General features: G+C 57.6%; 2 protein-coding genes and 1 long non-coding RNA gene across 7 annotated transcripts in view; 2 read left to right on the top strand and 1 right to left on the bottom strand.

Moving 5' to 3' along the window:
- The window catches only part of LOC131833400 (uncharacterized), a 43,403-nt gene extending 38,789 nt beyond the window's left edge, over positions 1 to 4,614 (bottom strand). For all 3 annotated transcript variants that reach the window (XR_009354444.1, XR_009354443.1, XR_009354445.1), the window contains exon 1: positions 4,153 to 4,614. This is a non-coding gene — a long non-coding RNA (uncharacterized LOC131833400). The remainder of the gene's footprint in view (positions 1 to 4,152) is intronic.
- The window catches only part of IGF2R (insulin like growth factor 2 receptor), a 96,248-nt gene extending 80,494 nt beyond the window's left edge, over positions 1 to 15,754 (top strand). Inside the window, exons 38-48 of the mRNA XM_059176613.1 lie at positions 657 to 864; positions 1,216 to 1,362; positions 2,278 to 2,512; positions 3,240 to 3,376; positions 5,725 to 5,839; positions 6,969 to 7,115; positions 7,654 to 7,841; positions 9,666 to 9,852; positions 11,976 to 12,128; positions 13,171 to 13,240; positions 13,921 to 15,754. Coding sequence (XP_059032596.1) covers positions 657 to 864; positions 1,216 to 1,362; positions 2,278 to 2,512; positions 3,240 to 3,376; positions 5,725 to 5,839; positions 6,969 to 7,115; positions 7,654 to 7,841; positions 9,666 to 9,852; positions 11,976 to 12,128; positions 13,171 to 13,240; positions 13,921 to 14,337 — 2,004 coding nt within the window. The 3' untranslated portion in view covers positions 14,338 to 15,754. The remainder of the gene's footprint in view (positions 1 to 656; positions 865 to 1,215; positions 1,363 to 2,277; positions 2,513 to 3,239; positions 3,377 to 5,724; positions 5,840 to 6,968; positions 7,116 to 7,653; positions 7,842 to 9,665; positions 9,853 to 11,975; positions 12,129 to 13,170; positions 13,241 to 13,920) is intronic.
- Positions 15,755 to 21,235: 5,481 nt separating this feature from the next.
- The window catches only part of LOC131833397 (solute carrier family 22 member 1-like), a 30,649-nt gene continuing 24,909 nt past the window's right edge, over positions 21,236 to 26,975 (top strand). The window contains exons 1-2 of one of the 3 annotated variants that reach the window (XM_059176610.1): positions 21,236 to 21,427; positions 23,274 to 23,654. In XM_059176610.1, the coding sequence (XP_059032593.1) occupies positions 21,251 to 21,427; positions 23,274 to 23,654 (558 nt within the window). In that variant the 5' untranslated portion in view covers positions 21,236 to 21,250. Of the gene's footprint in view, positions 21,428 to 23,038; positions 23,655 to 26,975 lie in introns of those variants that run through there. The other 2 variants (XM_059176611.1, XM_059176612.1) reach the window with 2 other exon arrangements.

Here is a 26,975-nt window from a genome sequence, read left to right as displayed (position 1 = left end):
TGTGTCTTGGACTGTTTGTGGTATCGGTGAGGCCATGGGCATCTTGAGTTACTGGTGTTGGAGGCTCCTTCGCCTTGGGGCCTGTGATCGAGATGTTACTGGGTTATGCACCTTGGACCATGCCCACCAGACGCCGGCACCTCCCGGGGCATGGTAGCTAGTGAGTAGTGAGCCCCGATGCTCGGACCCTGGCTCCTGTGATGGAGAGCTCGCACAGGTGTGCAGGTGTGAGCCGAGGGCGGGGCCCGTGCGGAAAGCTTGCCGCGTGCTCACCTATGCTGTGTGTGCTCTCTGGTCATCAGCTCGGTCCTCAGCACCCCGTGTTAACAGGTGGGGAGCCCGGGCTGAGGCCTGGCTGTCAAGGCCAGCCAGCAGTGTGTGCTGCGGCTCCTAGGGGCTGGGAGGGTGAAGAAGGCTGGGCTTGTGGCGGACGGAGGTGCCGATCCTTCCAGTGGCCGGAGGGAAATGCCCTGATGGTGCGCAAGCCAGTGCCCTCTGGAGGAAGGTCAGGATTGAGAGCAGGAAGGGCCCACCGACACACCCGTGCGCAGCCCCGAGGCGGCCCCTGCTTTCCGGCAGGAACGTACCTCCCTGCCGTGACGGCTCTCCTCCATGGCGGGACCCACTGACGACTGCGTGTGCTGTTGTCTGTCCAGGTGACTCGAGACTCCCGCACCTACAGCATCGGGGTGTGCACCGCGGCGGCGGGCCCGGACGAAGGCGGCTGCAAGGACGGAGGGGTCTGCCTGCTTTCCGGAAGCAAGGGGGCGTCTTTTGGACGGCTGGCGTCCATGCGGCTGGACTACAGGCACCAGGATGAAGCTGTCATCTTAAGTTATGCCAATGGAGATAATTGTCCTCCAGGTAAATCTGGGGAACAAGATGCGTTTTATGTTCCCGGTGAGTGTGGTGTTAGAGCCGGCCACAGGAGGAGACGGAGGCATGGAGCTGTGGGTGCCGTGAATGCGGACGCCGGGCTTGGGCCCCGCAGCGTTCCGTCCACGCAGCCCTGAGTGTGTGTTCGGGCCTCGACACGTCCTGGCCTGGGAGCTGCTAGTCATGTCGTGACACGGGCCGGCGTCTAGATGTTGGCTTAGGCTGGTGGCTTCCGGATGGAATCCTTTTGAGCCTTCCTAGGTGACGTGCCCAGCAGGGAAAGCACGGCCGGGGTTGTGCTGGTCATCAGGGTTACATAGACGTTCTTCTTTCTTCCAGAAACTGAGGAAGGTGACCCCTGTGTGTTCCCCTTCATATTCAATGGGAAGAGCTACGAGGAGTGTGTTCTGGAGGGCAGGGCGAGGCTTTGGTGCTCCACCACCGCTAACTACGACAGAGACCACGAGTGGGGCTTCTGCAGACACTGTACGTAGCGGGGCGTGCGTCTGGGCTCGGGCTGCCGCTTGGCCGGTGTCCTCCGCACGCTGGCTTCGCGCTCAGACCTGCGTGGATGTCTGGGTTAACTCTGCCGCGTGTCGTTTTTCCATGTCAGGCTTGTTTTCTGTAGAGAAAGGACATCTCGGTTGGCTCGATGGGATGTGTTACGTGACTGTGTACGTAAACTGAAGTAGGGCAGGGCTGAGAGGCCGAGGCCAGGGCGCCACCAGGGCCGGTCCTGTAACTCAGGCGGTGTATGTCCTCATGGCGTGGCGCTGCCGAGTCCCGGTCATGGGGCTGCGGGGCGGCACGGGTGTCGGCAGGACTGGGGGCAGGCTCGTGGGCCGACTCCCTGCTGTGTGGTGGGCCCGGGCCAGGGTTCTGGGCCGAGCCGGGCTGCGTGCCCTTCGGAGACACTTGGAGACCAGGGCTGTGAGCCAGTCCTGCTCACGTGTGGCACAAATGGATGTGAGTGCTCAAGGAACATGATGAGGAAATACACAAAAGACTATTTAATTCTTGTGAACAATCAGGGAGCAAGAGGAGTTAAAGAAATTCTAAGTGTTAAACGTCCGGGGGCTATTGTAGTTCTGCTTTGAGGCTGATGATGGCAGTGCTCCTGGGCTGTTGGACGGCGCTCAGCGTTTTAGGTAACCACAGGGACCTTACTGTGGCTCTGCTTCCTGTCCTCGTTCACGTGTGACCAGATGGTGACTAGCCATCCACGAGGGACTGAGCCATTGCCGTGGGGCCATTCAGAAACCCAGGAGGAGACAGACACAGGGCCCTGAGGGGCCTTGGTCTGTTTCGGGTCAGGGGGTGTGAATGAGACAGCCGAGCTTGGGTAGGGGAGCTGGCGGGGGACCGGGCTGCGACCTGACTCTTCCCTGTGCTGCTCCCCAGCAAACAGCCACCGGATGTCCGCGATCATCTTCAGGTGTGACGAGGACGCGGATATCGGCAGGCCGCAGGTCTTCAGTGAAGTTCGTGGCTGTGAGGTGACATTTGAGTGGAAAACAAAAGTCGTCTGTCCTCCAAAGAAGATGGAGTGCAAATTCATCCAGAAGCACAAAACCTACGACTTGCGGCTGCTGTCCTCGCTCACCGGCTCTTGGTTCTTTGTCCACGAAGGAGTCTCGTGAGTACCTGCCACCACGGCCTGACTGTGGCGGGCTCTTGGTGGCCCGCTTCTGTGTCCCTGCAGAGCTGGGGTGCCATGTAAACCCGGTGCCCACGGTGGCTTGAGAGCCCCGGTCCAGTGCCGGCCGGGCCGGGTGCCCAGAGCTGGCTGTGAAGGCGGAGGTGGCCGGAGAGGGACCATTGGAACCGGAAGCTGGCGATCTGTGTGTGACAGAGTCCGTCCTGAGGAGCGTCGAGCTCGCGAGGGGCTCCTGTCTGTTGCTGGGTGTTGGCAGGGACGTTGACTTTTTCCCCTCTTGGGCACGGACCACATAGGCTGTGCGGGTCTGAGGCTCGTGGGGCCCTGGTGGCCACTCCGTGACTCCACCAGGGGCCCTCGGATCAGGAGTCCTCAGAGTGGGGCGCGGGCATGGGCTTGGAGGACTTCGGTCCTAAGGTCAGCAGCTCGCTCGCACTGGAGCGCTGCGGGTCCCAGCTCAAGCCCTTCTAAACCACACGGCCTCCGGGTTCACCCCACCCGCCTGGGTGACATGCTGCCTTCTTTAGTAACCAACTACTCTGGGACCTTCCTTGGAAGTCTGTTTCGGTGTTGCGTGCAGAGTGGGCGTGGCATGCTTGGTTATCAGAACAGTTCCTGTTTGGGAAAGTGATGGCCAGAGCTGCAACCCCGTGCACAGGGCGGACTGACCTTGCAGCCCTTCCCCCATCTCTGTGTTCTTCCACAGGTACTACATAAACCTCTGTCAGAAAATATATAAAGGGCCTCTCGACTGCTCTGACAGAGCCAGCATTTGCAAAAAGAGTGCATCTGGTGTTGTCCAGGTCTTGGGGCTCGTTCACACCCAGAAGCTGGACGTCTTAGGTAAGGCCCTGGGTCCTTTGTGGTGCGTGACTATAGGTGTTGCTTCGGAGTTGGGAAGCTGAGAGCATCCTCCTATGGCCAGGAGGGTCAGCACCGGCTTCAGTTTAAACCGCCACATACCATTCCCAACGACTGTTTCTCAAGCATTTTGTTAATTCCTGAACATTAGAGTAAGTACACTTTGTATTGCTAGAGATGGCAGGTCCTAGCAGGTGTGTGCAGAGGGGTCACCTGTCTGGGGAACTACCCCGAGAGGGTCACAGTGGCTGAGGTTCCTCTGGCTCCCGGCTCTAGCTCGGGCTCGAGCGCTGGACTCTGCATAACACGCTCCAGCATTGAGTCGGAAAGGCTGAACCGTTACGCAAGAACTTGGTAAACATAATTCAGAGGTACATTTTTGTAGCGTCTTAACAATTTAGAAAATACCGAAGCTCTTTTTAACAGTGTTAGTAAAGAACTCATTTTGCTGTTAGTTGTTGAGTGAAAGATTCTTTCGTTATTTAATTGAGAGAGAGCGAGTGAGCACACACATGAGAGTGAGTGTGGCGGGGATGGGCAGAGGGCGAAGGAGAGAGAACATCTTTAGCGGGCTTCATGCCCAGTGCAGCGCCCAACACAGGGCTTGATCTCACGCCCCTGAGATCATGACCTGATTTAGAGTCAGACAACCAGACCGAGTCACCGAGGCACCCCTGTCTTTCATTATTTAAAAGGCAGATCTTTCTTAGGAACATCTGGGGTGTGTTCTGGGGACCGATAAAGAAAAATGCTCTTACCTTGTTGGAGCAGAATGGGGTCCCGCGTTGTCAAGACTGGAATCTGCTCGAACTGTTGGAGGGGAGACAAGGAATTCTGAGGGAGGCACCGTCCCCGTGGCGGAGCAGCTCGTCGGTCCCGTTGCCCAGAGTGGCCCTCCCAGCACGCCGCTCGCTGCTGTTGCCCACACGGCTTACGACGAGGGTCGAGGGTGGCCCCCCGTTGCTCTTGGGATCAGCCCTTCCCCGACTTCCCATAGCCAGCTGGAAAAGGTTTGCAGAGTGAAGGCCTCAAGGAAGGTTTGGCCTGCAGGGATGGCCTAGTCCCCGTCACACCAGGGGCCTTACTCCGTGGCCCTCACAGGACGGTTGTGCAAGGACAGAGCCCAGGGGCCCGATGCCCGGGAAGGGCTGCAGCCATGTGGGTTGGAGAGAGGGACTCTTTGTTCCAGGAAGTCACCCTTATCTGCAGCTCTGCTCTCTGCTGAGCAGTCCTCACAGCACTGTGGGGGTGGGCTCGGGGTTAGAGTCCATGCCCCAGGTTGGGCAATGAGCTGGGGAAGGTCGAGCTGATGGCCGAGGAGTGTAGGGTGTCCACGGTAAGAGCTGCATTGCTTTGGTTCCTGTGCTCCAGCAGTTTAAGGATTTCTCTTTAAAGCAGTAGAACTTTCAAAATTTTGCACAGGAGCCTGATATTTAATTCATCCAGTACAGCTTTGAATTTGGGCAAGGCTAAGGGCCTGGGCCTTTGGCTGAGCAGTGTCCTGTGTCTTGGCCTGTGTCCCAGGAAGAATAGGTGGGAAGCTGGTACCAAGGCCTGTGTTTCCCCTACCACCCGTGTCTCAGAGGTGTGAGAGTCAGGGGCTGCGGGGTGTGCCCTGCTTCCCAGGCCCCCGCCCTGTGCCCCTGAGCCAGGCTGGGCTCACGCACCCCCAGACGGCTCCGGGTAGCCCCCCACAGTAGCTGGAAGCAGCAGCACCATTGACTTGGCAGCCATACAGGGTCTTGTGCCTTGTGGACCCCCACATGTCAGGTGTCCGCGGTCTCTCGTCTGTGGTGTTGTCAGAAGTGGGAGAGTTGGGCACGGAGCCGGGATGCCCGAGAAAACCAGAGCTGTTCTGTTTCTGGATTTTCTCTTTGTAGTTGGGAGATCTAGCCCCTGGCCTGTGACTCTCAGGGTTCCCCGGGGGTGGGGGTGTGTTGGAAAAGCATCTGCAATGACCCTAGAATCCTACAGAACCGGAGCAGCGGGGCTCTTCTCTATGCGCCCACCGTGCTGGGCACGTGGCAGACACTTCGGGCCGTGTTCCTCTCAGGCAGGCGAGGAGACATGCTCAACAGGCCAGAGTCGGGCTGCGAGTGCACGGGAGGGGAAGGGGTGTGAACCCAGGTCTTCCCAGCCCAGCCAGGTGTGAGGCGGACCCAGAGCGGTCACCCAGCTGGGCTGTGCTCCGAACCCAAGAGTGCAGACTTACAAGTTGTGAGAGAGCCAAACATTTGTTCTGTCTTGGCCTTTAACATAGATGCTGATTTCAGACACCGAAGCTTTTTATAACCAGAAATAACGTCACTTCTATCCTTTGTATGTTTCAGATGAGAAAGTCATTGTAACTTACTCGAAAGGTTATCAGTGTGGGGAGAATAAGACGGCATCTGCCGTCATAGAGCTGACCTGTGCGAAGACCGTGGGCAGACCGTCGTTCATGAGGTGAGAGGGTCGGGCCTGCAGGGGGAGCCGAGGAGAGAGTGGCCTGAGAGCTCACCCCATCTCTGTCCTGGTTTTCACTTGCGGGCGTGTGGGCATGTAGGGGTGCAGTCGTGTGCGCAGGGAGAGGGTGTTTGTGCAGCCACTGAGACTTGGGGCCTGGGGAGGGGGCTGGGGCTGTTAATTGTCCTGTGGGGTATGGGGCTGCTCTGCGCAGATAGGGATTTCCTGGAAAAGGGGTGGGGACACAGGGTCACTTGACCAAAGCGACTTGTAAAGTGATGTTTCGCTGGCCTCTGCCTTCAGTATCGTTGTAGAACCAAAGGAGCAGCAGTTGGTGCTGCCCAGGCCAGCTGTTAAAGTGGCCTGAGACCCCCATGCAGGTGGGGCTGGTACCTGGGGTGCTCTTGGATCACCCGAGAATTTTCCAGGCAACTGTGCGTCTAGTGCTAGGAACAGTTTGGCCAACAGAGGGAGCATACGAGCTGCTGTTTCCCAATGATTCTTTGAGAAGCTGGGCTGGAATTTCGGGGGAGACCTGGGAATTGTCCTAGGATTTCAATCAATGTAGGAGTCAGAAAAGCTTGTAAAATAAAGTTCAAAACTTTGAGAGCAAGTTTTTCCAACTCTCAGATGTTGCACTGTTTCTTTTCCTTTCTTTCTTTCTTTTTTTTTTTTTTTAAATATTTATTTATCTGAGAGAGAATGGGATGGGGGCAGGGAGAAGCAGGCTCCCCGCTGAGCAGAGAGCCTGACAGGGGGCTCGATCCCAGGACCCCAACTGAGCGAAGGCTGATGCTTAACCAACTGAGCCACCCAGGCATCGTGCCACGCTGTTTCTTAATAAAACAAAACAAAACTGTTAAACAGTTGCCTACTTTTCCACATTGCCGATGTGCTGGGTCATCACCTTCCCGATTACGCTCTTGAGAAAAGTCGGTAATAGCCATTCCAGCCCAGAGCGGCCGGTGCCTACTATGGGGACGGCGGAGGGTGGGGGGCTTCCGTGGGGACCCGGGCTCAGGACCGCTTGGAGCCCTGGAAGCCAGTCTTGCAGGCGCGAGCAGCTGCGTGTGGCCGCGGCCGCCCGCAGTGCAGCTGCGCGTGACCGCCGTCCTCGCCCGCTCCCCAGGTTCGACATCGACAGCTGCACTTACTACTTCAGCTGGGACTCTCGGGCCGCCTGCGCCGTGAAGCCCCAGGAGGTGCAGATGGTGAACGGCACCATCACCAACCCTGTAAACGGCAAGAGCTTCAGCCTCGGAGATATTTATTTTAAGTACGTGGAACATTTTCCTTTTGCGCGCTGGAGTGTATTCAGAATCAAACCAGCAGTGTAGATCTTTCCCCCATGGCGGGGGGAGCTGCAGGGAAAATCCGCAGTGTGTGTTGGTTACTGTTTCTAGGTAGCTGTCATATTTTGCTTCAGCCAAGGGAAAGCATTACTCAACTATTAAGTTTTAACACCAAAGATGGTGAACTCTAGCAAGAATAAAAATAAAGTCGCTCCTCCTTCTCCTCCCCTCCTGATAATCCCAGGGGTTGGCCACCTGACCTCAGCGACAGGCCACAGCTGCTGGCCGTGCCCGGGCGGGCTGAGGTGGGCACAGTGCGGGCTGCTGCTCAGAGCACAGGCTGGAAGGCAGGAAGAAGAGGGGGTGGAAGCTGGCGCCCTCAGCTGTCTTCACAGGCTCCTAGGCCGGCCGACCTCGGGAAGGGCCGTGGCCTCCAGCCCTGCACTTGGGCCCGGCAGTTCGGGTCTGTCAGAAGCGGGTTTCTGGAGGGACTGAGTCACTGCCATCCTTTTTTCTCTTCAGGCTCTTCAGTGCCTCTGGGGACATGAGAACAAATGGGGACAAGTACCTGTATGAAATCCAGCTTTCCTCCATCACAAGCTCCAGAAATCCCGCGTGCTCGGGCGCCAACATATGCCAGGTTAAACCAAACGACCAGCACTTCAGTAGGAAAGTTGGAACTTCCGACAGAACCAGATACTACATTCAAGGTAATTGCCTTCCGTCAGTGTTCCATGTCCGGCTTCTTCAGAGGGACTAGAATTTCATGAAGACACTCCCTTCCGTTGAAATCCCCAGTTTGAAAGCAGAAGCCTGGTCTGAGTCTGTGTCCTGCTATGCAGTCGTCAGAACGATTCAAAAATACATGTAAGATGAGCATTTCGCTCTAGGAAAAAGTCACCCCAGTTCACAGATAAGCGCCCGAAAACCAAAAACTTGGTCTCAAGCCAAGGTTGTGAGGTGGGGTGAAGGCAGAAGAGAAAGTGTGTGTCCAAGAATTGCCTTCAGTTTGGCTTTGTCGTGTTGCTTCTTTACTGGGCAACTTCAGATGTTACTACGGAAGAGTGAGACGTGTTACATCTGTCAAAAGGGTGAAGAGAAAGGGGAGACACTCTTTACAAAGTTAAGTGTGTTTAAAAACCCAGCTGGCTCTGTTGTAAAAAAAAGCTCCTAAGAGATTCCCCGAGAGGAGAAGCAGCTGCTCCCCGAGTGGTAGGAGCCCAGACATCCGTGTGCTCACACACAGACGCTGAGTGCCACTGTCCCTGCACGTGGCCTTGCCCTGCAGGCCCAGCAGACAGACCTGCTAGGTCAGCCTGATGCGCTGTCTTGATTTCGCATCATGGAGTAAACTCCCGTGGTTCTCTGTTCCTTTCCAGTAATTCTGAGTTTGATTAACTCGGGTCATGTCTGCACGGGCATTTATTTATTCATCGTTCCTAAAACCCCTTTCAGACCTTTGCACTTTCAGTGTTTACCAACGCTAGAAAGCCTGTTTAGTTTTAAGACCACCTTTTGCATTTCATGAAGAAATGCAGTTTCAGTCTCTTCCCGAGTCTCCTCTCATTCCAGAGGGCCAGAGTAGGAAGCCTGGAGCCCCATCTCGCTGCGATTCGGAGCTGCCATTGGCTGCCCGTCAGCGTGGGGACGTGCGCTCACGTGCCGTCCTTGTGGGGCGGTCCGTTCAGGTCATGCCTCAGCCGGTTATGAGCACGAACTCATGGGGCCTTCCCGAGCCCGGCCCACCGAGCCTGGAGCTCCAGGCTCCTTTCCATTCACGGACGTGGCTGCCTCACACACTAAACGCCCTGGCCCCATAGCAGTGGCGGACTGTGCACGTCGAGCCACCAGCAGACTTCGGAGAGGGCAGCGTCCGCCCGTGGCTCACTCCCTTCTGACACCAGCTGCGGGTTTCGGGTCGCTTCCGTCACTGCCCTGAGGTTTGATTATCTGCAGGACTCAGGACTCATTTGACCTGTTACAGTCACGGTTAAGGATGGAAACTGGCCACGGGAGGAGGCATCTAGGGTAGCGTCCGGAAGGGAGCCGGATGCTTCCATCGTCCTCCCGCTGTGGCGAGAGGATGGGTTCTGTTCCCAGCACTGGTGTGTGGCAGTGTGCGTGGACTCTCCCCAACCAGGGACGCTCACCGGTCTCCCAGTGTCCCGGGCTCCGTGTGGAGGCTTGTTCGGTGGGTTGGCTGGCGGGTTGTCCCCTGGGTCCATTTCCATCTCCAGAAGTGCTGATCCCTCGTGGCCAGCCCCTGTTCTGAATCCCGCTGTTAGCTGAGGACAGAGCCTGACCTCTTCTGGAGGAAGGTTCAAGTCTTTCCTGCTTCCTGACGAGAGGCAGGGGCTCCGTAACGTGTGTCAGGAAGCCTGTGAGAAAGTGCACATGTGGGACTCTTGAAGAAGGACCTTTATCTCGGATTTGAAGTCCATACAAACTTTTTACAGACCGTGGAAAGGTGAAATTGGGCCTTTATTTAAATATTGATGATAACATTGCCTGTGTTTTGTCTTCCTTTTTGACAGATGGTGATCTAGATGTGGTGTTCGCCTCATCCTCGAAGTGTGGGAAGGATAAGACAAAGTCTGTGTCTTCCACCATCTTCTTCCACTGTGACCCTTTGGTGAAGGATGGAATCCCTGAGTTCAGCCACGAGACCGCCGACTGCCAGTACCTCTTCTCCTGGTACACCTCTGCTGTGTGTCCTCTCGGGTGAGTACGCTGTCCTGGCATGGCGGGAGCCTCCTTGGTCACTTTGCCCTTGGGACATGCACGTCCTAGCTGGACGCCAGCTGGCTCACTCAGAATGCAGCTCGAGCATCTGTTGGTGTGAGTTCTCTGCCCCAGCGCTGTCCTGTGGGAATATTCTGGCATGTCTGAGAACCAGAGAGGCAGACCCACGTAGCCAGGACCCCGCTTCAGCGGCTCTCCAGGTCTTGTCCTTCCTGGTCCCCCCACACCCGCAGAGCCACCGTCTGCCCCTCCCAGTGCGTCGGCATGCGCCTACGAGCACACACGAGGCCGCAGCCCCCTCGCTCTTTCCGGCCTGCCCCGGCCGACAGTTCTCCTCACTGGCTCGCAGGAGGCGGCCGCTGTGGCTCCTCTGTGTTCCCGGCACGTTTTTCCGTCTGCTGTAGTGCAGATTGTCGTGGGGTAAATGTTCCTTTAGCTTGAACAAAGTATTGTCTGTGTTTGAAGGAATGAGAACTTGTTCCACAGATTTTGAAAATCGGCCGTATGCCGAGTTTTCGTGGGAGTGTGCGTTTGGGTGCTGAGGACTCCCAGTGGGGGAAGGGCGGCCGGGGCTTCTGTGCGGCCTCGGGGAACCCCCCCTCTTCTCGGCCCCATGGCCTCTGTTCCTCCGCCCGGTCCACAGCCACATTGAGAGGCCCTCGCGTAGACGTGCTGTTACACGGTGCTTTCCTCTTGGATTTGTTTTCTTCCTCTTTCGTCCGTGTCAGCTTCTCCCAGGAGCTGCTGTTCTCTGTGCTGAGACTAAGATCAGGAAGGAAGGTTCTTGCCTAGTAGCTGTCTGCTTTGTGTCCTGGAGGAGGTTTTCTCTGCAGCCGGAGCTAGGGACAGGGGGGGGAGTCCCAGATCCCCTCTGTCTGACCTCCAGTCAGCTTTTGCTTTTGAAAGAGTCCGCTTTGTCCTGCGTTTTCCAGGAATGTGGATGTAAGGCCAGCGTTAGCAAATTTCTAAATGTCACTGTCGTGTAAACAACACGGGGCAGTTAAGACCCAGTAACGAGAAATTAACTGAAAAATAGAGACACACTGGGACACTGAAGCACACTTCCGAGTAATTCCGGGCTCCCAGGCGCGCCCAGAAGTGGAAGCGAGGGCACACTTGGAAGCGAGTGAGGCCGAGCGCCTCTCCCGCCAGAGCACCGCTGCGGCCGTGGGGCTCTCCCCACCCAAGCAGATGGTGAAGGGGAACATGGCGCTCCTCCTCCTCGTGGATGGGCATCAGCTGACTTGGCTCCGGCCGAACCCTGATCGGCATGGTTATACGTACATAGTCGGGCCATCGGCTGCCCTCTGACCCAGCTCGAACGAGTGGTTTTCTGAGTCTGTAGCATCTGTAGCCACCAGTTCACTGCACTGCTCCTGAGCAGCCCAGAGAGTCCTGTCACGTTCCTCTCTGCCTTCTTGGCGGGGTGGGGGTGGGGCAAGAATTGCCACCAGGGGTTCGTTCTGTCGCTGCCATGAGTGCCCACGGGACCAGGAGTGTCGGGTCCGTCCACAGACGCCTAGTTCTCTGAACAGAAAGGGAAGTCCGTCCTGGTGCTTCTGGTTTTCTGTTAGTGAATTTTTACGACTTTCCTTGGTTAAGGTCCTGGACCAATCTTAGCTGGTGGAGTAGCAGGCGTGTTCGTCACTAGCCCTGTCTCCCGGGACGAGCAGCCTGGATAGATGGTGCCGCGCCCCGTGCTGTCCTGGGGGGGGCCCTCCACCCCCGTGGTGCAGACACTACGTCCCCAGACAAGATGCAGGGAGGGAGAGGCCTTCGGACAGCAGGCGGCCACTGTTTGTCCCCAGAGAGGAGGGTCGCGGGTCCTGGAAGACCACTGGGGACCCTCGTCCCTCTCGTCCCCCTCACAGGTGCCTCTGTGCCCTGACAGCTGTCTGGTGGGATGAGTCAGGACTCCGGCTGCGGTCCTCTGTCGCCGCCGCGCGCCGAGGGCCAGGCAGCGCCGTCCACCCGTGTGCTGGACTCCTGTCTAACCTCCATGTCCAGGGACTCTGTCACTGCTGCTATCTGCATCCTGGTTTGGGGACTGCGAGGGTTGCCGCTGGGGTGGCACGCCCCCAAGTGACGTGGCTTCCTTTCAGGGTGGGCCTCGATGGTGACGGTACGGGCGAGGACATGCCGGAGCACAAGGGGCTGTCGGAGCGAAGCCAGGCCGTCGGGGCGGTCCTCAGCCTGCTGCTGGTGGCGCTCACGGGCTGCCTGCTGACGCTGCTGCTTTACAAGAAGGAACGGAGGTGAGGAGAGGGAGGCGGTGCAGGGTGAGGGACTGTCCTGGGATCTGGGACTGTGTGTGTTTTGTGTGTGTGTGTGTGTGTGTGTGTGTGTGTGTGTGTGTGTGTGCGCGCGCGCGTGTGTGTGTTGACACCGTGGATGCTGTCTCTGAAGTTTTATTTCATAAATGGCTCCATTCCTGTGACAAGGCGTTCGGTGTGACCGGCGCCGTGAAGCCCGACTCCGTGGAGCCGGTCCCAGGCATCTGAGTCGGGCTCTGGTGCTCCCTTCACGGAGCAGGTGCTTGGGGCGCTCAGCCAGGCCCGCCGGTTTCTAGGATGTTGGTCTCTGGTTGTGTCCAGAGATAGATGGAAGATGACCACCTTTGACGAGCGCACTGTGTCCTGCTCCGCTGAGCCCGCCGTCCTGTCTTCCTCCTCCTCCTCCCCTTGCCGGAGTGAGCATTTGTGAGATGCGCGCCATGTGCGATGCCATCCTCTTGGCTCACCTTCCCTGGGTCAAAGGGCTCATCCCGCGTGTGGCTGTCCACCTGGGAGATGGCCGTGGCGTGCACGGGTGAAGCCCAGAGCCCAGGAGCCCTGTGGCGTGACCATCCCCTGCAAGGGAGGGCTGGCGTCCGGAGTCCTGAGTGCAGCCGTCTCACCCCGGAGAGGCTGGCAGGGGAACACAGAGTCAGGGCAGAGGGCTGGGTATGAGCTGGTCTCGGGTTAGTCGTTTGGCACACAGAATCTCACTGCGGCCCGGGGTGGCCTTTTCATAGTCAATACGGGTCAGCAGAAAAGCACAAATATTAGCTAACTTGCCCCTGCTAGACCACTAGGAGGTAGAGCAGGGTTCAGATCTACTTCTGTCGGATTCCAGAGTATTCTTTTCACCGAACTGGGTTATGGCCCCACTGCTGTGGGCTAAGTGGGCCTGTGCCGTGGAGGGCTGTGTCCCCACCGGCTGCCGGCTTCTCTGTCGGGCGCGTGAGGGGCCGGGGCCGGGGCAGTGGGGCTCTGGCCCTGCTGCTTCCTCCCTGCAGCGACTGTGCTTGCCCTGCAGGGAGCTGGTGGTGAGCAGGCTGACCGGCTGCTGCCGGAGGAGCGCCAACGTGTCCTACAAGTACTCGAAGGTAACGTCCCGCCTTCCCCCCCGTGTGCGGCCGGCCGGCGGCGCTGACCTCAGTCCGTGACAAGGAAAATGCCTTCATCGTCGGTTGTCCTACGAGAGGGAAAACATCATCTGTTGTTTTTAACCCAAACCCCCTATTTGTTTTTTTTTTTCCTTCAATTTTTTCTCATTGTGGTTACAGCTTCAGTTGCTTCTGCTTTGTTGGTTATTTTTAAAAAATAAAAAAAACAGTGAAAATTTCTGTGCCATCTGCCATTTGGATGGATGCTTTCAGATGACTCCCCAGACGGGTGTTATTTGGCTGAAGGCTCGTGGCTCGTGATACGCCTGCCAGTCCGCTTCCTAAAAGGCTGATCTCAGACCCAGTCGTGTCCCTCCTGTGGCTTCTCTTCGGGCTCGGCCCCGCCCGTCCATCCCCCCCACCCCCGCCGACACCTGGCTTGGGTAGAGGCCGCTTTCCTGCCCTTGGCGACGCTGTCTGCCTCGGTGGGGTCTCAGCAGGAGCCGACAGTCGCCGGCCCTCCCTTCCTCTCCTCGTGGGGAGCCTGGGACTGTGGGGACTGCAGTGGGCAGAGGAGGGGGTCCCCGACTCCGGGGTAGGTCGTGGAAGGGAGGGCCACAGAGGAACAGAACGCAGCGGGGCCTCAGCTGGGCTCCAGGGTCCTGCTTTGTCTCCGGCAGGTGAACAAGGAGGAGGAGGCGGATGAGAATGAAACGGAGTGGTTGATGGAAGAGATCCAGGTGCCGGCCCCGAGGCCCGGGAAGGAAGGACAGGAAAACGGCCACATTACCACGAAGTCTGTGAAGGCCGAAGCCCTTACCTCCCTGCATGGGGACGAGCAGGACAGTGAGGATGAGGTTCTGACCATCCCGGAGGTGAAGGTGCACTCGGGCAGAGGGACTGGGGCCGCGGGTGTGCCGCAGGGGAGAGTCCCGCAGAGGAGTGGGCTTCGGGAGAGCGCAGAGGGTGCTGGGGTGCCGGTGAGAGGGGACCGGGCCCGCAGAGGGAAGGCCAGGCCCGCGCCGCCCAAGACCGTGAATTCCGGCAGCCTGGCGTCCTTCCATGATGACAGTGACGAGGACCTCCTACACATCTAGTCTCCTGGGGCCTCCAGGAGACGTGGGTCCGGCGTCACCAGGCACCTCCAACCAAATAAGACTTCAGCTCGATGATGCTTCTATCATTTTTGCCTTTAACAAAAACTGTTTCAAAAGGGAAGAGTTTTTGTGATGGGGGAGAGAGTGAGGAGGTCAGGTTTACAGTCCTTGGAACAAGGCTCTGCTCCTGTCACTGGGGGCAGAGCTGGGGCCCTGGGTTTTGTCCCCAGCCCTCACATAAAAGCATGGCAACCGTGCACGTCATATTATGTGCCCGGGCCACACGCGTCTTGGAACCGAGGGCTGTGTATTTGAGAAAAACCCTTGCTGCTTTAGGCCCTGTAGGGTTTTGACCATTATATTTTAGCATTTAATTCTCTCCTCCTATTTATTGACTTTGACAATTACTCAGGTTTGCAAAAAAGAAAAAAAAAAAAAGAAAAAAAAAAAGAAAAAAAAAACCAAAAGAAAAAAAACCAACCCAACAGTCTTTTTCCTGCCGGCTGGGGTACCGTCGTGGTTCATCCGCTGTCCGGAGGAGGAGCTGTCGGTGTGCTAGGAAGGTTCTGTAGGAGATTTTGAGCTGGTCAATAATGTAGCCTCTAAGTTAGAATGCTCCATCCTGTCCTTCCTTTTTGCTTCCTGATTCTGAGGGGAACGCACACGTGCGGGCACACACGCGTGCGGGGCTCCCCGAGTGCCTAGGCTTGGGAGGGTTCGCCTGTTCTCTGCCTTTCGTCAGTAACGGCTGCAGCTTTTTGCATGACATCCTCGATCCTAGGTGCACAGGGCACATGTATCAGTATTTCTTTCGCCGGCTGGTGAATTCAAACAACCCACCCAAAGATTGATTATTTGTGTGTGTGTGTGAGGATGGAGTTGAGATTTCAGAGAAAATAACTTTTTTCCAGATTTGGGATATAGGTCTCACCTCTTCAGGTTCTCATGATACCACCTTTACTGTGCTTATTTTTTTAAGAAAAAAAAAAAGTGTTTATCAACCATTCGACCTATAAGAAGCCTTAATTTGCACAGTGCGTGACTTCATGGAAATTGCATGAAAGCTGATGGGCTAGCATCTCGCCCTAGCATTGCACTTGGGATTCCTGCTCTGGGGGTGCTGGGTCGGCCTCTCAGGGCTGCAGGACGGGAGGGCAGGAGCGCTGTCCTTCCCTGGCTGTTGGCACCTTTCTTGAAGTGTTTAATGAATGACTTTTCTCGAATTATAGAATTGTATATAGACTCTGGTATTCATGTACTGAAAAGCAAGCTACCCTTGGTTTGTACTCGGTTTGGCTGGCTAATTTGATTTCAACATGAGTGTATTTTTTAAAATTGATTTCTTTCCTCATTTTTTTTCAATCAAATTTACTGTAATATAAAGTATTCAACAATTTCAATAAAAGATAAATTATTAGTCGGGTGTTACTGCTTTGTCCCCCTCGATGGCGAAATGTTGCCGAGCCCACTGCCACGTCTGCCCTTGTGTTCTGTGAAGTTCCCGAAGAGGTCTGGGTTTGGGTTTCGGTGGCACGATGCTCGCTGTCTTAGGACCTCGACCATCGCCGTCCTGGGCTCTCGACCTCACCGTCCTCGCCAGCTGTCGCTATAGGTAGTTTTAGGAAAATGGGCCCTGACAGCAGGTATTTTCAGAGAAGTGGTTTTTTTGATAAGTGCACAGCCCTCATGCTTCATTTCCTTGAGCCAACTTTCTGACGCCCTTTTGTTGGAGTCTGTCCAAGGGCAGCGGGGAGGTAGAGTTGGGGAGAGGTAAGCACCGTGTAGGCAAGTGCGTGTCAAGGAAATCCGTGGTACAGAGGAAATCTGCTCTCACTAGAACACTTAAAACCATTCGAAACCAGTTGTATGCCAACCACTAAATCGCACAGTGCACACGAGGGCCCTTTAGAAGGGCTGACTGCCGCCCGGGCATTTAAAACAATCTTGTGGAATAATGCAGTCCTTCGTGTGAGTGCACGGATGGGCCTGCAGGACTTAACTAAGTCTCTTTTTGGGGCTCAGGTCACGAGGGAATACTGAGCGTGTTGGGGGCAGGCGGTGTGCACGAGGTGAGGTTTAAAGAAATCCCCTTCACCAGCTTCTGAAGAACATTCATGACTTAGGTGCGCTCACATGACTTGCTTCTCCAGGTGGACTTAATGACTTGGGGTTAGCCTTTCCCTTGAGCTAGCCTTGCCGTGTGGCCAGGGAGCATGGGGTGAGCGAGGGATGCCGGCAGAGAGCCACAAGTTGGGTGCTGTGGGCGCGGGGCTGGCTGCCTGGCCGGACTATCCATGCATCTGTCCAGGCTCAGGTGGGGACCGTGATCCAGGCAGGTGAGGAGGTAAGGCTGGAGTGGGCCGGGACTCGAGATGTCTCCTGAAAGTCCCAGTGAGCCGGGTGCGCCTGCGCCAAAGACCTGTGAAAGTGTGGAAGGGCAGGGTTGTAGCAGAAAGGACTGGATGTGCGCTAATACCTGGTGGGCTGTGCAAGCCGCCCCTGTGGCCCTGCACACCCTGGAGAGCCTCTCAGCTTGGAAGGAACTAAATAAAGACTTTTCTTTTTTTTTTTTTTTTTTTAATAAAGACTTTTCTTAAAGATGGAGGGCAATGGGGCGCCTGGGGGGCTCAGTCCATTAAACATCTGTCTTTGGCTGAGGTCATGATCCCAGAGTCGTGGGATCAGGGCCCCTCCCTCAGGCTCCCTGCTCAGCGGGGAGCCTGCTTCTCCCTCACCCTCTGCCTCAGCTCCCCCTGCTTGTGCTGCCTCTCTCTCAGTGTCAAATAAATACAAAAAAATAAAAAAGATGGAGTGAAAGAGCAAAGTAAAGCTTGTGACTTGTTTCTCCTGTTTTTTTTCACATCTTAGTCTCTGTTGTGTGCTGACCAGTTTGCAAACCAAATTCAGTGAAGAATTACTTCAGATATTATATTTTGATGCTGCATAGAGGGAAACTAGACTGAACACATGGTACAGTTGGTCGTCACCCCTGGACAGGGCAAAACCGGGGGCCCCCGTGTGCGCACCCCACTGTGTAGGGTGACCCGATGGCTGCCCTCAGCACCATCCTGGAGGAAACGGTTTTGGGGAGCTGGCCGTGTGGGGTGCGTAGCTGGACACACCGTGGGGTGCGGTGCCTCAGAAAGCCCTGGTAGAAGCCAAGGGCTATGTCCCAGCAAACCTTGGGACCTTTGGCTGCAGAATTTTTTTTTCTTTAATTTTGAGATGATCAGGACATACAGAAATTTTGAACAAAAAGGACAAGGAACTTTTTTCCTTCTCTGTTGCTATTTTTAGTTTATTCCAGTCCAGAGAGTTCCTCTGTCTTCTTTGTACTTCCATGGCCTTGACACAGGAGGTTGCCCTCCTCACCCTGCTTGGGGTCTGACACCCTGACAGGCCGCTGTCCCCATGGGCCGCCCCTCCCCCGCCCGGCCCCTGGAGGATCCCTGTAGTGCTCTGCCCCACCTCGTGGCCTTAGCACTCTTGTTCAGGAAGCATGGGACAGAGACCTCAGGTGGGACAAAATCATACTTCAATGAGGAAGTTTTGTCATCATAGAGTGGTGTTTCCCAAAGTGTGCCCCAGGGAACCCTTGTTCCGTATGATTTTAGTCAGTGTTCTATAAAACCTGGAAAGGGCCTGTGCCCAAGTCAGTTTGGAGGTTCCTAATTAGAGAGCCTTTCTTGCCGCGAGACCTCTAGAGTCTTTAAAAGGAGGGATGGCTGAAATGACAATAAAGGATGTGGCCAGTGAGTCTCCACGAAAGGGTATGGGACGCAGGGCTTTCTGAGTGTTTGTCAGTGTCCCCTGGGGGAGCCTGGTGGCCCGAGGCCAGACCCCCGAGAAAGGCTGTCACTGTGGGCCCCAGTTCTGTTGTTTGCGGGGGGGGGTCACAGCGATCGGGCTGGGGGGTGTCGTCTGATAGACACGGAGGGCCCAAGAGCTGCGCCCCGTCTCGGAACCTGCTCTCCCTGAAGAAGCCCCTGCCGCTTGTGCCCCCGCAACACCTCTCCCCCATCCGGGCCCGGGTCTCGAGCCGCTGACCGTGGCACTGACGGTGGGGGGGGCTCTGGGTACTGGCACGCCCTTCTCTTCTCCGCGCATTCGAGCAGCGAGTCGATGTTCTTAGGGGTTGAATCGTGTCCCCCCAAGTTCACGTGTGGAATGCTAAGCCCTCACACCTCAGGATGTGACCTTAGATGGTCTTTGCAGAAGTCCTCAAGTTGAAGTGAGGTCAGTGGACCCTGATCCACTAGGACTGGGGGAGAAAAGGGAAAGCTTGGGGAGAGACAGATGTGCACAGAAAGCGGATGTGAACACACAGGGAGGAGATGACCTTCCACAAGCCGGGGACAGAGGCCTGGAACACACCCTCCCCTCATTGCCCTGGGAAGGAAGCAATCCTACCTTGGTTCTGGAGTTTCGACCTTCAGGACTGGGACATAATACCTTCCTGCCTGGCCCGACGGCTTCATTACATAATCCAGGATCCGAGGCCCTGTCGTGCTCCTGGAGGGGCCAGGCAGCCATCAGGCCCAGAAGGACCCGTGGCTGGGTCCAGGGCCAAGGCTGCGCTCCACCCCCACCCCCCAGGACCTGCGGTGGACTCTGTGCCCGGTGGAGAATAAATGAATGAATGTATGGGTGGTTTTGCGGGCTCCCTTGTGGGAATAGGGTGGGTGGGTCACTGAGAGCCAAACGGGTTCTCGTGGGCCAGGCTTGGACTCAGATACCTCGAAGACGTGGGTGCAGGCTTCTGGGACCGGGCTGCCGGCACCCAGTGGGGAACAAAGCTGAGCACTGAGTCCAGCAGATGGCCTTGGCTCGTAACCCCACTCATCTGTGCTGACCAGTCTGTGCTTCCGGGACCCCAGCCGGCTGGTCACACCCGTGAACACTCGGTCCTCCGGGCTCTGGAGGCAGGAGAGTAAGGAGGAATACGCTAGGTGGCTCCCATTCGATATGTGTGTGGGACAGATGGAGACAAGAAGATGGTCACGGGCATGCCAGGCACACACGCGCCACTGGGTCAGGATGGTCCCAGTGCCTGGAGGGGGATACTGGGGGGGAGGGGACACTGAGAGACAGGAGGCTCCTGCATCTGGCCGTCTGGCTGAGCCGCGGGGCGCAGCATCCTCTCTATGGCCTCCTGCATCAGTGGGTTTGGCGTGGGGAAAGCAGAATCGTCAGAGGGACCCTGACACCAGGGAGGAGCCTGCGGTCACTGAGGAAGCCAACGCCTTTGATGACGCAGTCGAGCCTCCCCGTGGCTCCCATGCTCCTTCCTCATTTCGGGCGGCTTCCAGACTCCTCGGTGCACTGGAACCGTCCCTAAAGGCCCTTAAAAGAAAGGTGCTGTTTGGGAGGAGGTACTGCGGGTGGCAGGCTGTGAGGAGAGGACATGGTGGTCCCTTCCTGGCAGCACAGAGAGGGACACTACAAACCCAGAGCTGGAGCTTGGGACAGCTATGGGGCCGAGGGGAGCGTGGAGGAGGCCCGCCCACGGGGTGGGGGCCACGGTGGTCGGTTGTGGTCCTCTGTTGCTTCTCCCCGCTGTTGTGATTCTGATCCCTGAGGGGTCCCCGGCCGCCCCTCCATGCACCTGAACCAGGTACTGGGAGATGGGACGGGGAGGGGCCTGGTCTGAGCAAGAGAGGGCATGCCAGGCCCCTGCCCAGACAGAGACCCAGGGAGGCTGCTTTCTCCCCTGAGAGTGGACACTGGGGAGGTGCTTCCGCTGCAGGATGTGTTGAAAGCAGGCCCTTTGCTCCCGGCTTCTTCCGCGGCAGATGACCTGTGTGAGGGGAGCCAGTGCATTTGTGTTACAAAAAGCCACTTGTTTTTCTTCCTGTGGAGGGAAGACCCAGCTCTCCCCTCTCCTGTGTGTCCCCTTGCTACTCAGCCAGGATATTTCGCTTCTGGTCACCAAACATGTGGGATGTCCCCTCACACCCAGCAACTCTGCTTGTATCCGTCCCCCCAGGAGAAGGGCTCGGTCCCATGAGACTGTTCCCTACTTCGGATGCCAATTGCAAATCGTCGGTCCCCAGGTGACCCATAATTCTGGCCGACTTGGTTGCAAATCGGGGTTCTGTGACCTGTTCCCCGCCAGTTTGCCAACCCGGCTTGCAGGACTCAGGGACACACTTAGATTTACCCGTTTACAGAAGGATATGACAAAGGAACAGCGGAAGAGCCAGACCAAGAGCTAGGCAGGGCCAGGCCTGGGAGGTTCCGAGGCCCAGGAGCGTCTGCAGCCGTGGGGCGGGGCGCGCCCTCCTTCCCGTGTTCACCAGCCGGGCCGCTCTCCAGGCCCCGCACTCCTGGGGCTCTTAGAGAGGCTTCGTCATGTAGGCTTGACGGGGACCGTGAGCTCTACTCAAGAGAACAGGGATGGCCTGAAAGTTCCAAACTTCTGTGCATGGCATGGTCAGTCCCATGACCAGGAACCATCCAGGAGCCATCTGGAGTCACCTCATTAGAACGAAGGACATGCCTGTCACCCAGGAAATTACAAGAGTTTCAGGAGTTCTGTGCCAGGAACCGGGGCAGAGACCTGGACACATTCCCTGTGATCTCACGCCAGTAGCAAGAACTACCTTTCCGCTGGGAGCGTGGGAGGTCCTGCTCGGGGGGAGGTTTGCCCCCGCCCTCCTCCTTCCTGCCCTCCCAGCCAGGCTCAGCCCTCTGGCAGCAGCCCCAGGTGGCAGGGGGACTTCAGAGCCGCAACCCCCTGAGGTGGTCCCTGCTTTGTTCCAAAGCACCCGGGATAGCGCTGGGCTGGAGGCTGGCTCCCAGTGCCCAGAGTCCAGAAACACAAGGGCACCCCTGGCACCGGGAGCACCACTACCTGCCTCTCGTGGGTGCAGGAGGAGCGACCTGTCCTTGTCTGTGTCCTCCCAGGGCGAAGATGGGGGCCCGGAGAAGGTATTTCCTGTCTGACAGCACGTATGATGTCCTCTGTCAGCAGCTCCACTCGAGGCTCCTGGAGTCCCGCCCTGTGCCTAGATGGCCCCCTGGACCCAGCATCCCGCGTGTCGGGTGGTCTTACAAGCCAGCAGCTGGGAGCTGCCCGGGAAATGATCAGGTGATGATGCTGGTGGAGTCGCACAGGGTTCTGGGAAGCGGGCTGTCCCGTGTCCGGGTGAGGATATGGGGAAATGGGCTTGTTTGGGGGCCCTGGCTCCTTCGCACCACGTGCCCAGGCTGAAGGACCGGCCAGCCAGAAAGCAGCCACAGGATGCTTCCCCGTTCAGCCCGTGGCGCCGCCCACAGCAAAGACGCTGCTCCCAGGAGCCCACGGTGTCGCTCCCCTGTACTGCTGCGCAGCCACATGGCCACCACACTAGTCACAGAAGGCCACGCACACTTGTCTCCGGTTTCTAGGGGGCAGGAGCGCGGCCGCAGTGCAGCTGGACCCTCCACGGTGTGGGGAAAGATCCGCTTCTGAGCCCATATAGTCCCTCTTCTGTAGGCCTGAGGGTCTCCGTCGGACGGGGTGCCCCATGTCCCTGTGGACTCCCCCACAGGGCCAGGCGCTCCAGCAAAGCCAGCAGTGGGGGGCAGACACCCAGCAGGGCGGCTGTTCCACTGGGCATGATGTAATCCCACGAGAGCGTGGCCACGTTTGCGGAATTTCACGGGGACAAGCCAGTCTCAGGAGGTGAGCACCAGGAGGCAGGGTCATCGGGGGCCACCTTCCCCTCCCTGCCCGCCACACCCTTCCTGCCTTTCCTCACCTTCTGCTTGTCCAACCCCCTGCCGCCGTCCAGCCCCACCATGCTGTCAACCCACTAGAGGTAAGGGGCACAGCAAGGCTGAGGGGCTGGCTTGGGGGGCTCCCCTAGAGCCCTCTGCCTGAGCCGTCCCTTTGCGAGTCTATGCCCCCCCAAACTGGAGCCGCGTGGGGGTAGGGGCTGCTTGTCTCCGTGTCCCAGGGCCTGGTGCTGCTTGAGACGCAGAGGGATTCTGCAGGTTTTTGTCGAGGGAGCAAAAGCGCTAACATGAGTTGCCGAACCGAGGGCAGGTTAATAAATTAAGGCATGTTGCTCCAGAGTGGAGCAAGGTTCAAGTTCAATGACGGTGTGAACTTGGGAAGTTGCCGCTGGCTCCCTAAGTCTGGCCCTGTTTTCCCAGCTGTGCAGTGGAGAGAGGGATAGTACTTCCCGCAAAGGCCATTGTGAGGGGTTCGAGAACCCATGTTGGAGCCCTGAACGGGCGGTCGATGGCCCTTGTCACCGGCCGTCGAGGGTTCACCTGGCTGACAGCTGGGTCTCTGGCCTGTGCTCGTTCACTGCTCCCTTTCCCACAGGATGCCAGCCTGCAGGGTCCTCAGCAGCAAATGGGACCCGTGCCCAGCAGAGGGAGGCCCGTGACCAGGGGCACAGCAGGGGTGGGGGGCTCCGCGTGGGGGCCTCAGGCCGGCAAGCGAGTGGGAGTGCGAGCTGCCTGATTATGTAGACTCCGCTGCTGTCCGGGGTCAGTTTGCGGTCTTTGATTGGGGGAGGGGGTTTATAAAAAGAAGTGTTTGACCAGGTAATCTCTCTGGAGGAGCCCTGCAGAGACCTGGGTCGGGGGTGGAGGAGGGCGGGTTACCCAGGGGCCTCTCCCTCTCTCGTCTCTGGGAGGGAGCTCTGACTCCAGAGAATTCGAACCTCTGCCTAGTTGACTTGCTTCCCAGCCAAGCCATGTGGCCGGTCACGCTCCTGCCTTCCTCCCTTGCCCGCCACAGGCCGCGGGGGTGAAAGACTGCACCCAGTTGGTCGGCTTCCAGGCCGAGTGTGCTCGGACGGGGGTGTGCTCTCCAACCAGCCCACGGCCCAGAAGTGCGCACGGGACCTTGACCCCGGCCGTCCGGGCAGTCTGCGCAGTCTGGCCAAGGCGATGAAGGTGTTGGTCCCGTTATGCTCACCGTGGATGATGTTCTCGAGCAGGTTGGCGAGTTTGGCTGGTTCCAGAAGCAAGCTTTCCTGACCCTGTGCCTGCTGTCCGCTGCCTTCGCCCCCATCTACGTGGGCATCGTCTTCCTGGCTTTCACCCCGGATCACCGCTGCCTGAGCCCCGGGGTGGCCGAGCTGAGCCGGCGATGCGGCTGGAGCCTGGCGGAGGAGCTGAACTACACAGTGCCCGGCCCGGGGGCTGCCGGCGAGGCCTTCCCCCGCCACTGCCGCAGCTATGAGGTGGACTGGAACCAGAGCGGCCTCAGCTGCGTGGACCCGCTGGCCAGCCTGGCCACCAATAGGAGTCACCTGCCGCTGGGGCCCTGTCGGCATGGCTGGGTGTACGACACGCCCGGCTTGTCCATCGTGACCGAGGTAAGGACAGGCCCCGGGTCTGGGGGAGCAGGTGGGTTTTAGGAGCAGGGAGGAAGCACACAACAAATCCTAGGGGGTTCGGTTTCACATCAGGTCAGAGGGAGGAGGGTTCTATCCACTGAGCACTTAGGACACTTCTGGCTCTGTGCTGGCCACTCTGCGTCCTGTCCTTCCGCCGTCTGGTCCCCTAGGACACTGGGCGCAAGAGGGGCAGGTGGAGGTCGGGGAGCCCTTTGCAAGCCAGACTGGATTGTTGAACACGGGTGTACAGGGAAACAGCTTCCTCTTCTTTCTGCCCCACTGGCTTCTCCAAGAGCCTGTAGAATTCACTTGGGGTGCCGTTAGAATGGTGGGGCCCCCACCTTCACTCGTGTGACAGCTACGGGCCCGCTGGGGTGGTTTGGAAGCCTGAGTCAGACTGTTTCAGCCCCGGCTGTGCCCCAGATCCACTGGGCATCCCTGAGGATGTTACCCAGCGTCACGGAGGTACAGGAATATCCTCTTGCGACAGAGTCAGTGGGTTCAGCTGTGGGTGGCGGACCCGCTCCTGGCCTGCAGGAGGGGGTCATGGGGTCAAAGGGCCTCCCTTGCAGAGTGCAGTGGGTCTTTTCTGTGTTGTGCCTTGAGAATATTTTAGTCAAAGGCCACCAGATTTTATTTTTTTTCCTTTGTGGATCTTTTTGAAAGTGTTGCCAAGCATGGGCCCTTGGAAATTGGCATCATGGTTGGCTGTTGAAGCCACAAACCAGAAGCTATGCAGAGGCGCTCTGTTGGCAAAGTTTGGTTTGGGTGCTTACCTGAAACCGGAGGTAACTGAGTGGTTTTGGCGTCAACACAGCCAAGGTTCTTACTGGAGGAAGGGGCTGTGTCCTCTCCTCTGGCCTGATCAGGTCCCTGCTGGGGGCGTCGGACTGGGAAGGGGACGGAACGGGAGTTTCCCTTCAGGAGGAACAGGTGCTGGTGTGACTTGCTTTATGTGAAAACACATGAACACCTGGTTTCCAAGGGTTCCTCTGGTGACAGCATGTGCTAATTCGGGGACAATGAGCTGTCAACACTGATTCGAATTCAGGGCTCTGGGGAGGAGTGTGGGGGTGAAGAGTGGTGACCCCTCCCTCTCCGCCGGAGGGCAGAGTCCTTATGGAAGGTTGCCAGAAAAAATGCAGGACACTGCGTTAAATTTGAATTTCAGATAAATGATAAACAATTTTTAAAGATAATTATGTCCCAGATGTTACAGTGTTTGATGCTGATAACTGAGGTGGGAATATTGCATGAAGATACACTTACACTAAAAAAAAAAAATGTGTTGTTTATCTGAAATTCAGATTGTACCAGACACCCTGGATTTTCTTTCCTAAGCCTGGCGACTCTGCCTTCACACCAGACGAGGAAGTTCGGTCTGGTTTCTGCAGAGGAGCAAGACAGTCCTAGCGGGACATTGGGAACTGTCTGTCTGGATGCGGGGTGCATCCCCAGAAGAGACACAGGCCTGGCCTGGGCTGGAGGGACGGGCCCCAACTTGCCTGAGGGCTCTTGGTGGGAGGGGGGTGAGCAGGGCCACTGAGCCTGAGCCTGGACCACAGGAGAAGGAGGGGTTGGGGCTGCGGAGGAGCCCAGCAGGGTGGTGGCCAGGAGGGGTGGGGCAGCGGACACAGAGGGGCGGTGGGAGGGGCAGGGTCAGACGCAAGGGGACTGAAAGAGCTCCAGAAACAGTGACAGTCTGTGGCAGCCCGGCTGGGCTCCCAGGGGACCCTAGATCTAAGCACTGGCAAGGACTGAGGGGCCCCTGGCACTCTCATTCACAGACGGAGTGTGCCGTGTGCCAGGCGGTGGGGGGGTGCTGGAGGCAGGGGGCGCGGGGGCTCTAGGGTGGGAGACGGCAGGAGCCCTCGGCAACCCCCCCCACCCCCACGCCTTTAAACCCGCCTTCGCCTCTGTTTCTCCTCCTGAGCTGCTGCTTATTCTCAGGGCTTTGCCTTCGTGATTCCTTTCTGCAGGAATAATCTTTAACTCAGCCTCGCCTTGGACGTTGGAACCTGCTTGAGGGGGGACGCTGAAGCAGCCTGTTTGCACATCCAGCGGCGCTGCCCTCCCGAGCTCGGGGTGGGGCCTGGGGCTCCGTCTGGGGAAGGAACGTGCACGTTCCCTGACTTCTGAGTCCCCTGCCCTTCCAGCTGCAGCCCCCAGTGGGCTGGGGCCCCCCTTCTGGCTGGTTAGCTCCGTCTTCCCTGGCCTGTGAGTGTGAGCCGGAGAAAGGGCTCAGCCCCAGGTCACGGGAGGGCTCTGTCACCGTTCCCAAACACGTCTCATCCTAGAGATCTCCTGGCTTCTGGCCTGAGATCTGCTGAGACCGGATTTACAGCGGTCTGTGTTCTGACAAGGACTCTGGGGGTTTCTCATGATCAGACGAGCTTGGAGAACACAGACTGTGTCTGAGACCCCAGGCCCTAGCCCGGGCGGAACCCCAGTGGGAGCAGCGACCCATCCAGTGTCCCCCACTCCACACCACCCTAGGCTTTCCTGGGGGCTGGGTCCGTCTTCCTGGTAGGCACAAATGTGCTGGGGGGCAGTGGTTGGGTGTGAGCTGAGGGGGGCACGAGGCATGGGAGGTGACCCTAGACACAGACCCTGAGCCTCGTGGGGGCACAGATCTCCACAGGCAAGACCAGATGCCCCTTCCTCCGACTCCATGAGCACTGTGGCTTCTGTACAGTCTGGGGAACAAGATGGCACCCTGGCCGTCTGAGAAAGGGGGGAGGGACACCTTACAGACACACGCATGATGAGGATTAGAACAAAAGACACAAACTGGTGCCCAATGCAGTGTAAGCGGGATGTGGTCTTGGACAGGTGGGTAGAGGCTACGAGAAGACAGTTGGGTGGTTGGAGAGGCAGAGCCTGGGATGGCCAGATAACACCCAAGAGCGATCTGTCCCTTCGTTTCCCAACGGCAGGCCCCCAGCAGGCCGGGACGACGGAAGACAGCAGAGGCTCTGCGGGGATGCTGTGCTTTCAGCTGAAGGGAGAGAATGTTTGGGTTTGGCAGAGGGAATGCCCACGGTGCTGAGTGGTAGCCTGTGGGGCCTCCCAGAGCTGAGCCACTCCCAGGAGCCAACCCTGAGGTGCAGGTGGCAGGCCACAGGACAGGCTTGGGATTCTTTGCTGAAAGTCAAGTGGTGACTCAGAGTGCTACCCAGATTTTGTATCGAAAAGTGCTCATGTCAAGGAAGTAAGCAGCCAGTCAGAGGGACCCCCAGGCTGACGGAGCCCAGAGCCCTGGGGCCCTTAATGGTCGACCCCAGGGCCCAGGACTGGAGG

This window comes from Mustela lutreola, chromosome 6, assembly GCF_030435805.1.
Source record: "Mustela lutreola isolate mMusLut2 chromosome 6, mMusLut2.pri, whole genome shotgun sequence".
Lineage (NCBI taxonomy): Eukaryota > Metazoa > Chordata > Mammalia > Carnivora > Mustelidae > Mustela > Mustela lutreola.
Note: the sequence above shows the minus strand (reverse complement) of the source record. Positions and strands in the feature narration are given on the sequence as shown.